General features: G+C 45.3%; 1 protein-coding gene across 3 annotated transcripts in view; it reads right to left on the bottom strand.

Moving 5' to 3' along the window:
• The window catches only part of LOC122537828 (protein groucho-like), a 171,720-nt gene that overhangs the window by 24,198 nt on the left and 135,008 nt on the right, over positions 1-12,514 (bottom strand). For all 3 annotated transcript variants that reach the window (XM_043671429.1, XM_043671430.1, XM_043671428.1), the window contains one exon: positions 7,123-7,148. In XM_043671429.1, the coding sequence (XP_043527364.1) occupies positions 7,123-7,148 (26 nt within the window). The remainder of the gene's footprint in view (positions 1-7,122; positions 7,149-12,514) is intronic.

Here is a 12,514-nt window from a genome sequence, read left to right as displayed (position 1 = left end):
TCTAACTTTTCCTTATTTCTTTCCGGCAAACCGATTCCGCCGCTCGACTCGCTTCCGTGAAACGGTGCGCGCCACTCGGTCGATCCGTGCCACCGGTCGTCGGAATCCGATTGCAAAGGGTAAGTGGCGGGGCAAAGCGACGACAAAAAGGGGCTGCGCTGCCAGGCGGAGGAAAGAACACGAAAATGCAGTCGGATAACGAGCTGCCGAGAGCAATGGAAGTTTTATCGTATGACACGCGAGTGGATATAAATCTGAGCCGACACGGCAAAGATGGGAAACAAGACTGTTTTTTTTTATCGTCATCCTCTTCTTCTTGCTTCTCCACGCGAACGGAGCTTCTATGCGCGAATGTTTCATAATTTTGAAAAAAGGATGGCAAGAGATTTCGCGGGTAAATTTGACCTCTTTCTCTGACATTAATTAAGTTGAATCTTTAAACAGTCGGAACCGAAGTTTTGAGAAATGTAGAGTCAAACTAGCGAGTCGCACTTGTGAAACGATCAATTTTTAAGTGGATGCAATTTGTAAGATATGACGAACGATTTAGGCCACGACGAACGATTAAACATCTAAGTGAAAATTTCATGGAAGAACGAAGAGTCACGTTTAGAATTTAATCACTCGAGTGTTTCGTTTCGAAGAATCTTGTACGATTCGATAAAAATTAATTTAACCGGCAACAATACATTCAACGTTCAAATTGATAAAAATGATTCAGTAAACATTTAATTACTACAGAATACCAGCATGGAAAGTATAGTCAATAAAAATGAATTTACGAACCACGCGATATTCGTTCGCTATTCACGCGGAGAATATCCAGATCCACCCACGATATATTCGATAGTATTTTCCCAATATATATAAACAAATATCTGTCTCTAATCACATTGATAACTTAATCAGTCGAGTGTCATTCGAGCAATCTTATTCGATCAATAAGAGTTAATTTAAACAGTAACAACCTTACGGATACGTTCAACGTTCGAATCAATCTTCAAATTGATAAAAATCATTTGGCAAACATTCAATTACTGCGAAACACCAATTTCGAGAGTACAGTCAATAAAAATTTACGCAACAACAGTAGCTTTACGTACCGCGCAATATTCGTTCGTTACTCAGGCGGAAAATATTCAGACCCACCCCCACACTGCATTCGATGTATTCGATAGTATTTCCCCAATGTGCATCTGGCAGAGCGACGAAACAAAATAATACACGACCGTAGGAATTTCTTTTGCGTCGATTTCTCGTCTGGTGGAATCGCGGAGGCAGCGTACAAATACGTAGGCGACACGCCCTCGACCGAGGCGCAGGGCCCGGGCATCGAGCGTTTTTAAAGCGCTCCTCCGCGCCGCGTTTTCCCGCATGTTTGCACACCGATTCCGCGAAGAGCATCTTGCCTCTCCCTCTCGGCGTGTACCCGGCGTTCCCCGGGGTTAATTTTAAATTGCGCCTCGCGTTGCTCGTAATCCAGCCAGCTCGTCGCTCGCGTCTACGCCCGTGAGTAAACGTTTGCTCGCGCGCGCAACCCGGGGAATTCAGCGTGGATAAACAAACAAATATAAATTTCTATACGGTTCCCTCCCTCTCTGTCTCTCTTTCTCTCTTTCTTTCCGCTCTCAGCTCCCCCCTTTCTCTCTCTCTCTCTCTCTCTCTCTCTCGCTCTCTCTCGCTCTCTTTCCATCCTGTGCAACACACGGTTGAATTCTCTCGCCAGTCTTGTGAAACGTGGAAAACCAAACAACCACCGCATCCATCTGTCTCCTCCTCTCTTTCCCAGCGTACGCGCGCGCGTACACACACACACACACACACCCACACACACACAGACACATTTGATCCAGACCAGCAGGCGAACCAGGTCGAAAACTACCATTATTTGGAGTTCCAATTACGCGACACGCAAGCGAGCAAGACGCGGAACACGCGTCACGTATTCTGTTCCCAGAGCATCGAAAGCAACGGAGCAACAGTGAAACGACGAGGTTTGGGGCGGGCGGGCGTTGGCGCGCGCGTTGGAAGGGGGGTGGGGGGGAGGGGAGAAGGGTAAAAGGACCGACGTACTAGCAATCAGTAACATTATACGACGCGACACGAGCCAACCACCCCATTAGCATTCATATTTCAATTTCATAGCCCTCCGGGCTGGTGGTTGTACGGGATCCTGTAAGGCTGGCGCGCGGGGTGTGCAACGGAGATAAATACAAGTTCGATGGGAAGGGAGAGCGTGAAAGGGAAACGGAGGGTTGGGGCGGCTTGGTTGGTTGTCGGAGCAATGGGTTGCAGGTAGCGAAAGAGGATTACCAGGAGGGAGCGGGAGAGGCTCTGACGGAAGGCTGGCAGAGCGACGGAGAGCCGCGAAAGGGAACGACGAGAGTGACGAAGAGAGAGAGAGAGAGAGAGACGAACGTAGGGTAGCGATGGGAACGATCTACTTGCGAGTGTTGCCTGTGTCGTTTAACATCTTGCGCTGGAATGACGTGCCACGCACGTCGAGAATTTTTTGTCCCAAAGTTGCAATATTTTCTCAGCTTTACAATATATTTATATTATAACTCGAAGTATAATATAATTCAGGCAAAAATAAAATATAAAGTATAATATAATAAAGTTATTACTTCTCAATAATTTCTGTCCAGTGATATCACACCAAGTTCAAAAAGGAAGCGACGAATTACTTTATACGGTTTGGTCGCTCGTTATGGTTCGCAGTCAGTTGCCAGCGCAAGTGGCAGTAAACGTGATTTAATGAGACACTTGATATTTTCTCTTGTTTATGAAACAATAGTAGTTGGCCTTGACAAACTTGAGAGAAATACAATTCGTTGTGAGAGGTGATTAGGTTTCTTTAAAATTAAGTTCTTTCGCTTAAAGCAGAAGGAACGGTCAGAAGAACGGAAATTGTAAATTTCCCTCGCAAGTGCGTCATTACTCAGTGAACTCTTCAAACGTACCTGGCAAAATCCAGAACTCCCTCTAACAAATACTGTTGAAATACAGAGCACAGATATTTCATCGGGTTTTTACGAGATTACGAAACAAAACACAGGCCGCCACGCACCGATAATAAACAAGCTGCAGGATTAATCCGGGATTTTTAAATGATTCGCCGGGGCGGGCGATTTAGCAGGGATTGGCCGGTACGTCGATTGAAAATTTCCGAAACGATAATCGAATTATTCCCATCGCTAGCCGGTCGGTATACATTATGAAAGCGCGGCGAGATTACGCGCGAGCGAGCGAGCGAGCGTCCCGCGGAGAGCAACGAAGAGGAGGGAATCGGGTTCGCGTATCGCGACGCGTACGAGAGGGCGAGCGAGAAACAAGCGAGAAACACGAAGGGAGAGAGAGTTAATACCGATGGAAACCTATTACCATCTATCTCAATGCCGGTGTAATGGATGCGCAGCCCCGATTATCAATCCGTAATAATTGTGCATATTAAACGGACGCTAATTATCGGCCCGGCCGCGGGCCGTCGGCCACGGGCATCGCCGGCCAAATTGCGCAAGTTATGCTGGCTGTGTGCGCTGTTAAAACACGGCCCGTAATGACGGTCCCGGAAAAGAGCCACGCCGAAAAGATAATTACGCTGAAAATCACTCGCTGACCGGAATAATATAGCGCGGATTGGCCTCGCGCGCGGCCGTGCTTTTCAGTGAATTCGCCATCATCGGAGAATGAAAGAGGCGACGAGAGAGAGAGAGAGAGAGAGAGAAAAAGAGAGTGTTTTATAAAACACCTCGATGTATTAATTAATGATCCTCGACGATCGGTATACCGTGGTGAACGTGGTTGTCGTGTGAACACGTAATAAGTTTCGAACGATTGATGCTAGTGTAAAAACAATCGATGCTTGATTATAATGTAAGAATTTTTGATTCTGTTGAAAGAAGGAAATATATGCACGCAAAAGAGAAGAGAATCTCCGAAATTTATAAATTGCGCGACAGAGTTTACATCTTTATTAATATTATTAGAATAGAATGTCTACTAGCAATTGGGAAATTGTGATTGCTATTAACAAACATTTTATTACCGTGGCAACATTCGGATGTTGAAATATATTTCAAAAGTTCGAGTCCGAATGAAAATTAAAACTTGTACTACTTTGAAGACGAGTGAATAAACTAAACAACGAGTCAGCCTAGGGAAATGACCGACGTAGAAATAACAGAACATTTCTTGCAACGCAATTCCTCAACTTCGACTAAAGTATTCGTTGAAAAATAATTAAATTATAGTCGTAGTTATAACTGGTTAAATTACAATTACAGTTGTAACTAGAATTGGCGCTGTTCGTAACATTCTCATCTTTTCGCTATGATTCATCTATCAACCAAACTGAAAAAAGGAATTCGCATTTCACTCGTAGTTTTATCGAAGGAGAACATCTTGCTGGCGATCGACGATCGAACGATCGGTGCAGGTCTGTCGGAAGCGGAACGCGCGAACACCGGCGATCCCCGTAGCGGTATCTCCAGCCTTTTTTGCCAGCCCCGGAGCGCTTTTAATAAACGCGCGCCGCGCCCAGCAGTCGCTTTATGCTATCAAAGGTGGGATAAAGGGCGCGTGTGGAAGAGAAAAGGAGGAGAGAAACGGAGAAAAAGTGCGAGAGAGAAGGAAGAACGAGAGAAGGCAGAGTGGATAACGGCAGAGAAGAACGGGGGTGCATTTGACGACGAGCTTTTTACGGCCCTATGTTCCGGTGTTCAGGCTTTTACGTCCATTTCAGGTTTCCTCCTCTTCCACCACGGCTGATCCGCAACCTTCTCTTTCTTCTTCGCGCGCTCTTTCTCCCCTTTTTATTCACTCCACGCCCCTCAAACCCTCTTCACCCCCATCCCCCGTTTCGCCTCCACCTCATCCTCTTCCTCTGCGTTCTTCTTTCTCCATCGTTCGGCCAGCAGCTTTCTTCTTTCAGTTTCGTAGCTAGCTGATTTTATTTGTTCCTCCCCCGTGGTATTCTCTTTCAGCTGCGTGCTACGCGAACCACACATACCACCAGCGGCTGCTCTAATTTCTTTTACGAGATGAAATTCGAAGCGGCACCGAGTCGTTCCTCACCCTTGGGGCAGAGAACCCGCTACTTCCGCTCGTCGTTCCGATTCCAAAATCCCGGGTTCACGGTATCACCATCGGGCACTGTAAGGCTAAGTTCACACGATGCAAAGACACGCTCGGTGTATCCACCAACAAAGAAAAGAAGGAAAAAAAAAAAAAAACGTAGCACGATATATCAGTTACAGCTTCGTAGATTTCTATTTCTTTACATTGTGTTACAAATGGAAAAAGTCTCGGAACATATTTTTTATTTTAACTTCTAATATGAATTATCAAGTATATACATAGTTTTTATAGAAATTAAATTCGACTTTTAAATTTCAATTCTGACGTAGCAAGTGAGGAAGATTGAAAAGGCCAAGGGATGTGATACTCGACATCTAATCAAATTCCTCAATCGTACGTGTATTTTACAGTACAATTGTTAGTGTGACACTTTACGGATCCCTCGTTGTACAACTCGTCCATAGACATTCCCCAGCGAGTCTGTCAAACGTGTCCTCCGTGTGGGACTAGCCTAACGATCGGGGTGCGAGAGATCATCCCTCGCGAAACGCAGTATCCGCGACTCGTGAAACCCCAAAAAGCGGTCGGATTTTACGAGCGCCGTATCCGTTTCTGTCGGATCGAGGAAACGAGGGTAAAACGGGCGGATACTGGCTGGCGGTGCGGCCCCCTCTCGAAATTCGATTCGACCGTCGTTCATTCGCAGATTGTAATTGCGAATCTGTTTAATTCCCCGATTCCCTCGGAACCGAATTCTCGCGTGAAAATAAATTCATAGATTCGTTTGTTTTAACGAACTGCGGGGCTGTAGCGAGAGGGGGGGGGGAGTTTGGGGGGGGGGTAGGCAACAGAGGTGGAGGGTGGGAACGGCAGCATTCGGTGAAAATCGAACGAGTTTGTTTGGCTGGCTGGCTAGCTGGCTGGCTGTGCGCGATTTGTGTGCTGGCTGCACCGGGTAAATTGGTCATGAATTAGAAGTTGTATCGGTTAATGGCGAACGCGCGGTTGATTTGGAGGGGGGAAAAAAAAAGTTATCGTTCGGCTTTTCCCTCCGAGTTGAATAAATAAAATTAATTGCTTCTCCCCTCTTCCCCCCTTCAAACTGAACTGTTATGGTTTTCAAATTAATTGCTGTAGTCGACTCCGTGTATACCGAAGCTCGACGATGCGTTTGTAATAAATTTGCTGGCAAGTTTCCGTTTCTTTTCGTCGGTCGATGTTTCGTTGAATATTTTAATCCATTTAATACAATGTTCCAGTATCGTATAATTTTTCAAAATTGTAATTTTTCTACATAGAATTGTACGATTTTTATACGATTCGAATCCTTACAGAACACTCAGTTTACACGATTCGAATCGAACTTATTTTCGACAAATAAATCGATCGTCGTGAGCCGATCTGTCGTAAAAGGTTAAACTAAAATTTCAATTTTTACAAAAATAAAAACTAAAATTTCAATTTTTACAAAAATCCAGCACTTCTACCTCTGAGAGATCGATCGGCGTCGCTCTCGAACGATTCGCAAACGATCAAAAAAATTCAGTTCCCTTCGCCGAGTTTTTGGTGCGAAACTTGATATTTCCAGAAGTCTCTTACGTTTGCAGAGACCGCGTATCGAAGCGCGTATTATTCGACGTATCGCGCGGATACAGTCGCGTCGTTTTCGAGCAGGAGGGGGAGAAACGCGAGGGTCGGAAATCGAAGTAGCTGGATGGTGGTCGGAGATTAAAGGCTATCGGTGCACGTGTTGCTTGTATTTACGCGGCACGTTGCATCTCTCGCGAGGGAGGGAATCTGTCGCGAGCGGAGAAGTTCATCGCCTTCTCAATGGGATTATCGTTTCAGCCGGCGTGGAAATTCGTCGTGTTTCGCGGCGCGATCGACGAGAATCCCAACATCGTGTGCAACGATATTGCTATTTGCGCGTTGAACGCCCGACCGAATAACCGTTTTCGTTGTTAATAGACTGTTATCGATTGCCCATTGGCGAAACCGCGATTGCACCGTTCTCTATGGGTTAAATTGATATTTGATACTCACATGCCTCTCTTCGGCTGGGTTAAGACCTGCAACAGATGAAAACCTGTTAGTAGATTCGAGGAGAATTTTCTCTCTTAAACGTGTTTTCGCTGTCGCTTGAAAGTCTCGGAACGTCCGTTTCCCGATGAAATTTAGATTACAATCTTTAACATTAAACGTCAATTGTTCTTTTTCTTTTTTAAATGTTTGTTCCTTCATAAATATGATTGCTTTTGAAAGCGAACTTATTTATACTTCAAAAGAAAATTTGATTCTGATTCAAAATTGTTATTAAGTACATTTCCTCTCTGATAATTACTCAACTTTTTGCAAATTAATTTCTAAGACTTCCGAGCTAAACTATACACGTATGATGTTTTAACTTTGATTGGAATTGTTAAATAATCCGATATAAAGAGCGTAACGAGCGAAGAATTTGAACAATCATTTCTTCGTCGTCTTTCGTTATCTTCTTCTTATTTCTTTCCTTTATATTTTTTTTTTTTTTTTCAAGAATCTGACACTGAAATAAAATATCGTCCGGACGCGAGTCCTCAGCAGAAAATAATCGTCAAGCGACTAAACATTTTAACGGGGAATACGCCGCGCGTAAACTATTCCCGGGAGAAGAAGCTGTTCGAGGAATCCATATTAAACGCGGCGAACAGCGTCACGAAGCATTTAATCAAGAACGTGTCGAGCAAGCAGCAGCCTCTCACACCACTTCCTGTCAGCAGCTGAACAACTCATTTACACAGATATCATATTTAATCCCGCGTATAACCTCTTTAATCTCGAAACAACGTTAAACACTCTCTCGTCGTACAAAAGCAGGAGTAGCAGGAGGAGCAGCGAAAAATAAAGTTACCGAATCACGCTACTTTAACCACCTCATTCGATTCACGTCGACGCCGTGTATTTGAGCAGCTTCTAAAATGAATTATCAGAGCTCCGGCGAACGAGCTTCCACCAGAGAGAACACTCGTTCCGCAACCGTCTGTTCATTCCTCTTTTTTCCTCCTTTCTTTGCAACACTTCAAACATCGCTGGCTACCCGCTGAAGACGTCGTATTTCCCGGGAAATTGAAGTTGCACAATGTTTTTCATGATTATTGCAGAACTAGCACGAACCGGAGTCAGCGCGGTATGCCGGGCGGAATCTTCTCCGTGGCCGGGAACGAGATGAAAGAAAAAGGAAATAAGAGGAAAGAAAGAAAGGGAAGGAAAAGAGAAAGCTAGCAGGAACGAAAGAGAAGCTAGATTCTCTTCTCTTCACTTCTCTCTACTCTTCGCTGTTCGAGGATTTCCGAGGAAAACGCGGACGTCGACAGGAAAGAAAAGAGAGCGAGGGAGAAGGAGCCAGCAGTTCGAACGACTATCCCGAACGAGGGAAGAGCTTTGTCCTGGAGGAACCGGGGCTTCGTCGAGTTTGCCCACGCTCGATTTCCTCCGACATCGCCTCCTTGCCTTCGCCCCTATTTCTCGTTTCCACTCTTTATACTTTTCGTAGGTACGTACACTTTGTCTCGTAGGAAATACCTTAACGATACCATTCTTCGACTGTTGTTGCCAACTCCGCGACACGGTTGTACACACCCACGATCTACAGACGTTTCGGTTCCTCGGACTGTGTTAATCTTTCTTTCTAGGCTGTCTTTGTAGGCTCTTCTACGTTTCTTCTTTATATTTTGTAAATTGCAAATAGGTGTTTTTAGGATACTTCAGTTACGTTTCTCGAGTCTTTCGAGTCCAGAGAGAAAATGATATAATACACCCGATATTTTCGTTTTCTGAATTTTGTCGAAATGTAGTTTATTCAACTTGCAAGCGAGATAATCTCCGAGCGAAAGTTCCAATTGCTCCGACAAAATGGAGTTAAGGTACTTGTCAGAAATATCAAGACTGTCCGTGAAAGTAAATATCCACGCCACACAAGGTTACAGCAAGAAATACACACCCCTTTGGTGTAAAACCGAAAAAGAGAAAAAGAAGAGATCCCTCTGAAATGAACACGTCTTCGAAGCAACGTGGAATTTATCCGGCGAGAGTGGTCGAGAGGGAACCAAACTGGAAGCGGAGCAGCAATTTACAACGGCGAGGATTCCGGGCGGTAGAAAACACGGGGTGGCCACGGTCAAAGAACGAATTAACGTTACGCCGGGAGTACTAAATGGTCGGCGAGGTATCGCCGCCGGAAAGCGACAAGAAATCCGGCGTAACTCCAAGTGGCTACGGTCGAGAGAGAGAGAGAGAGAGAGAGAGAGAGAGAGAGAGAAGAGGAGACGAGCGGGCGACGGAAAAACCCGACGCCATAAAGTTTCTGGAGGCAAGCTCGCGACCAATTGTACAAATAAAGTAATTTCTGAGAGAGAAAGAGAGAGAGAGAGAGGTTCTTCTGTGCGTTGTTGCACGCCGATAAAACGTATTCAGTTCGCTCGAGGGTGACTGCCTGGCCGTGTGTTTTATGGTCGAGCAAATTAAGGAAAACCCATAGCAAAAGGATTCACCCTCCGGAGCCATTACCGAGTCGTCCCGGGAGGGTGGCGGAGCGCGAACACAGCGAAAGGGTCGTGAATTTCCCGACGATGGACCACATCCAACTCGTAGCTTCTCTCCCTTCAGCGTCAAGAGCGACAAAAACGCAAGAGAGTTTCGACCACGCTCGTCCAACTCGTGGAGACTCTCTTCTCCCTCGCTCTTGGTCGTGGAGGATTTCTAGCTGACTGGAAGAAACGCAGCGACCGTGGGTCCCCTTCTTCGCTCAATGACTTCCTTCCTACCGCGGCTCGTAAACGGACGCGGAAGAGCGCGCCCGATTCCCCACTAAAACAAGAGCAAAGTGCTCGTTTCAAAGTGCGAGGACACGCGTCTTCCCCTGCCAAAGGGCGGGCACGTACTTCACCTTTCCGTAGTCACCTTTCGTAAACATCGGACGAGGCAAGCACAGAAAGACTTTCGTGGAAAGTGGAAAAGGTCGGACTCAGAGCTCGTAGCTCATAGCGGGGAGGAAAGGGGAGGAAATGGTTGCGAGTAACGGTGCATGAGGCTTAACCTCTTGCATTGGAATGACGTGCCACGCACGTCGAGAATTTTTTGCCACAAAATTGCAATATTTTCTCAGTTTTAAGAATATTTAAGTATAACCCAAAAGGCAAAACAAATAATAAATTTATTACTTTTCAATAATTTCTATCCAGTGATATCATACCGGCGAGTTCCAAAAGAAAGCAACGAATTATTGTATATACGGTTTGGTCACTCGTTATGGTCCGCAATCAGTCGCCAGCGGCAAGTGTTTAACCTCTTGCGCTAGAATGACGTGCCACGCACGTCGAGAATTTTTTGTCACAAAATTGCAATATTTCCTCAGTTTTAAGTATGTTTAAGTATAATATAACCCAGCCAAAACAAATAATAAATTTATTACTTCTCAATAATTTCTATCCAGTGATATCATACCGGCGAGTTCCAAAAGAAAGCAATTATTGTATACGATTTGGTCACTCGTTACGGTCCGCAATCAGTTGCCAGCGCAAGTGGTTAGTTAATCCTCGAGGAGGATGGAAATCAATTTGCGCACGGATTTGGTCGGTTGCACCATTGTCCCTGCGAATTGCCCGAGATCATTATGTTTACGTAAGTTATCGGCCGACCGAGCGGACGACCGGCGTGGAACGCCGTTGGAATACAAAGGATCGATTCCTCGTGGTTCGTGGAGTTCGCGTCGGCCGGTAAATTTAACGACCCGATCAGACCCGGCGAAAAGCAAACTCGCGCTCCGCCCTTTGGATGTCGCAGAAAGAATACGAAAGAGACCAGAAAGAAGACAAAAGTAAAAGAGGCAGGAAGAAGAAAAATGACGAGAATTTCCACATATTGCGCGCAAAGGTACGTATAATAAACGAACGCAAATAAATCAATTGATCGATTAATTTTTAATACTATATCGATATGCGCCAATGGGCCAAAAATCATTCATTATTATATATTTTTTTTTTAACTGCGAACGCTCTGACGGTTAACGTTCGAAAGGAATAATTTTCAAAACATGACGAAAAAAGTCATGTTTGAAATTAATAATATTAATTTTTTCTTATCTGTTTTGATAAAAAGGAGAAACTTTCGGCCCACCTTGTACATACAACGCACAATATTACAATGTAACATCACAATATTTAACATTACAATTAATTACGTTTATACGGTATTATTGTGCACGTTATATATAAAACAGTACGTAATGCAATATCGTAATGCAATACGTTTGAAAATCGCATACAGAAAAACAAGATAAACGGACGAAATCTTCACGTCACGTTCAACCTTCTCGAATTGAAGGACTGTACTAAAACACGTGTAACATTAAAAACGTATATCTTTCAAGAATACACTTAATTCCTTGATTGACAAATTTCACGTGTACACGGTCTTAATAGTACAGGGTTCAGAATCAGGGTGATATGTCTAACACGCATTGGCTCGCGGAGAAACAACTGCGACCCCTCAGCGAGGAGAGGGGGCCATTACTCGCGCAACTATCCACGATGAAATGGTAATGCGAACGAGATACCGGTTTCTAATCGTCTGTGAAAGAGTCTCGCCCCGACTTACTTCGCCTCTTACGGCATCCTGGTAAATCGTTTCGCGAACGAGCGGACAGAGAGAAAGAATCGGATGAGCGGTGGAGGCAGATATTACGTCGGACGGCGAAGAAGTCGTTCGACGAAGAGGATCCGGGCAAACCCGCTCGAACAAGGAATCTGGGTGGAAGGAGGAGGGAAGGAGACACTCGGAGGGCAGATAGAGAGGGGATGAAACGATAACGGCCCTGCTGGAAACAATTCGCTGGGGGCAATGTTCCGGAAAGGAGGGAAGAAGTTTCAGTTGCCGCGACAGAAATAGTGGCCCATTAAGGTTCCTTGCCTCCCGATGCTTCCCGTTTCAAAAGGGTGTCGACGAGATTCCCCCCCGTCGTTCCACGAAACGCTCTTGCTGCAAGGGGTTGGGGAGGAAAGAGACGCGTCGTCTCGCGAGCTGAGACGGTGATTTCAGATGTCGCGGTTGTCTCACGGGCCGCGGTATTCCCCCTTCCCCCGAGAGAATCGAGTCGTATCAAGTGAAAGAATGCTCTCCGCCGGCAACAGGAATATACATACGTACACGCACGTATACGTATGTGTGTGTGTGTGTGTGTGTACGAATACGTGGATACGACGAAACTTCTTTCCGCAACGACGACGACCGTTGTCTCTTCTGCGCGATCGTGTTACGCTGAAATGATTTTCTGGATTTTTATCCCCTCGCGGGATACGCGTTCTTCTCGTCTCTTGCCTCTGGAAAGAGGAAGGTTGATTTACCCGGAGTAAAGGAGAAGTTTGCCTCAAGGAGACCCGTGAAAATTTTGCAACGTGAT

Source organism: Frieseomelitta varia, unplaced genomic scaffold (assembly GCF_011392965.1).
Source record: "Frieseomelitta varia isolate USP_RPSP 00005682 unplaced genomic scaffold, Fvar_1.2 scaffold_933, whole genome shotgun sequence".
NCBI classification, from domain to species: Eukaryota; Metazoa; Arthropoda; class Insecta; order Hymenoptera; family Apidae; genus Frieseomelitta; species Frieseomelitta varia.
This window is presented reverse-complemented; position numbering and strand designations above follow the sequence as displayed.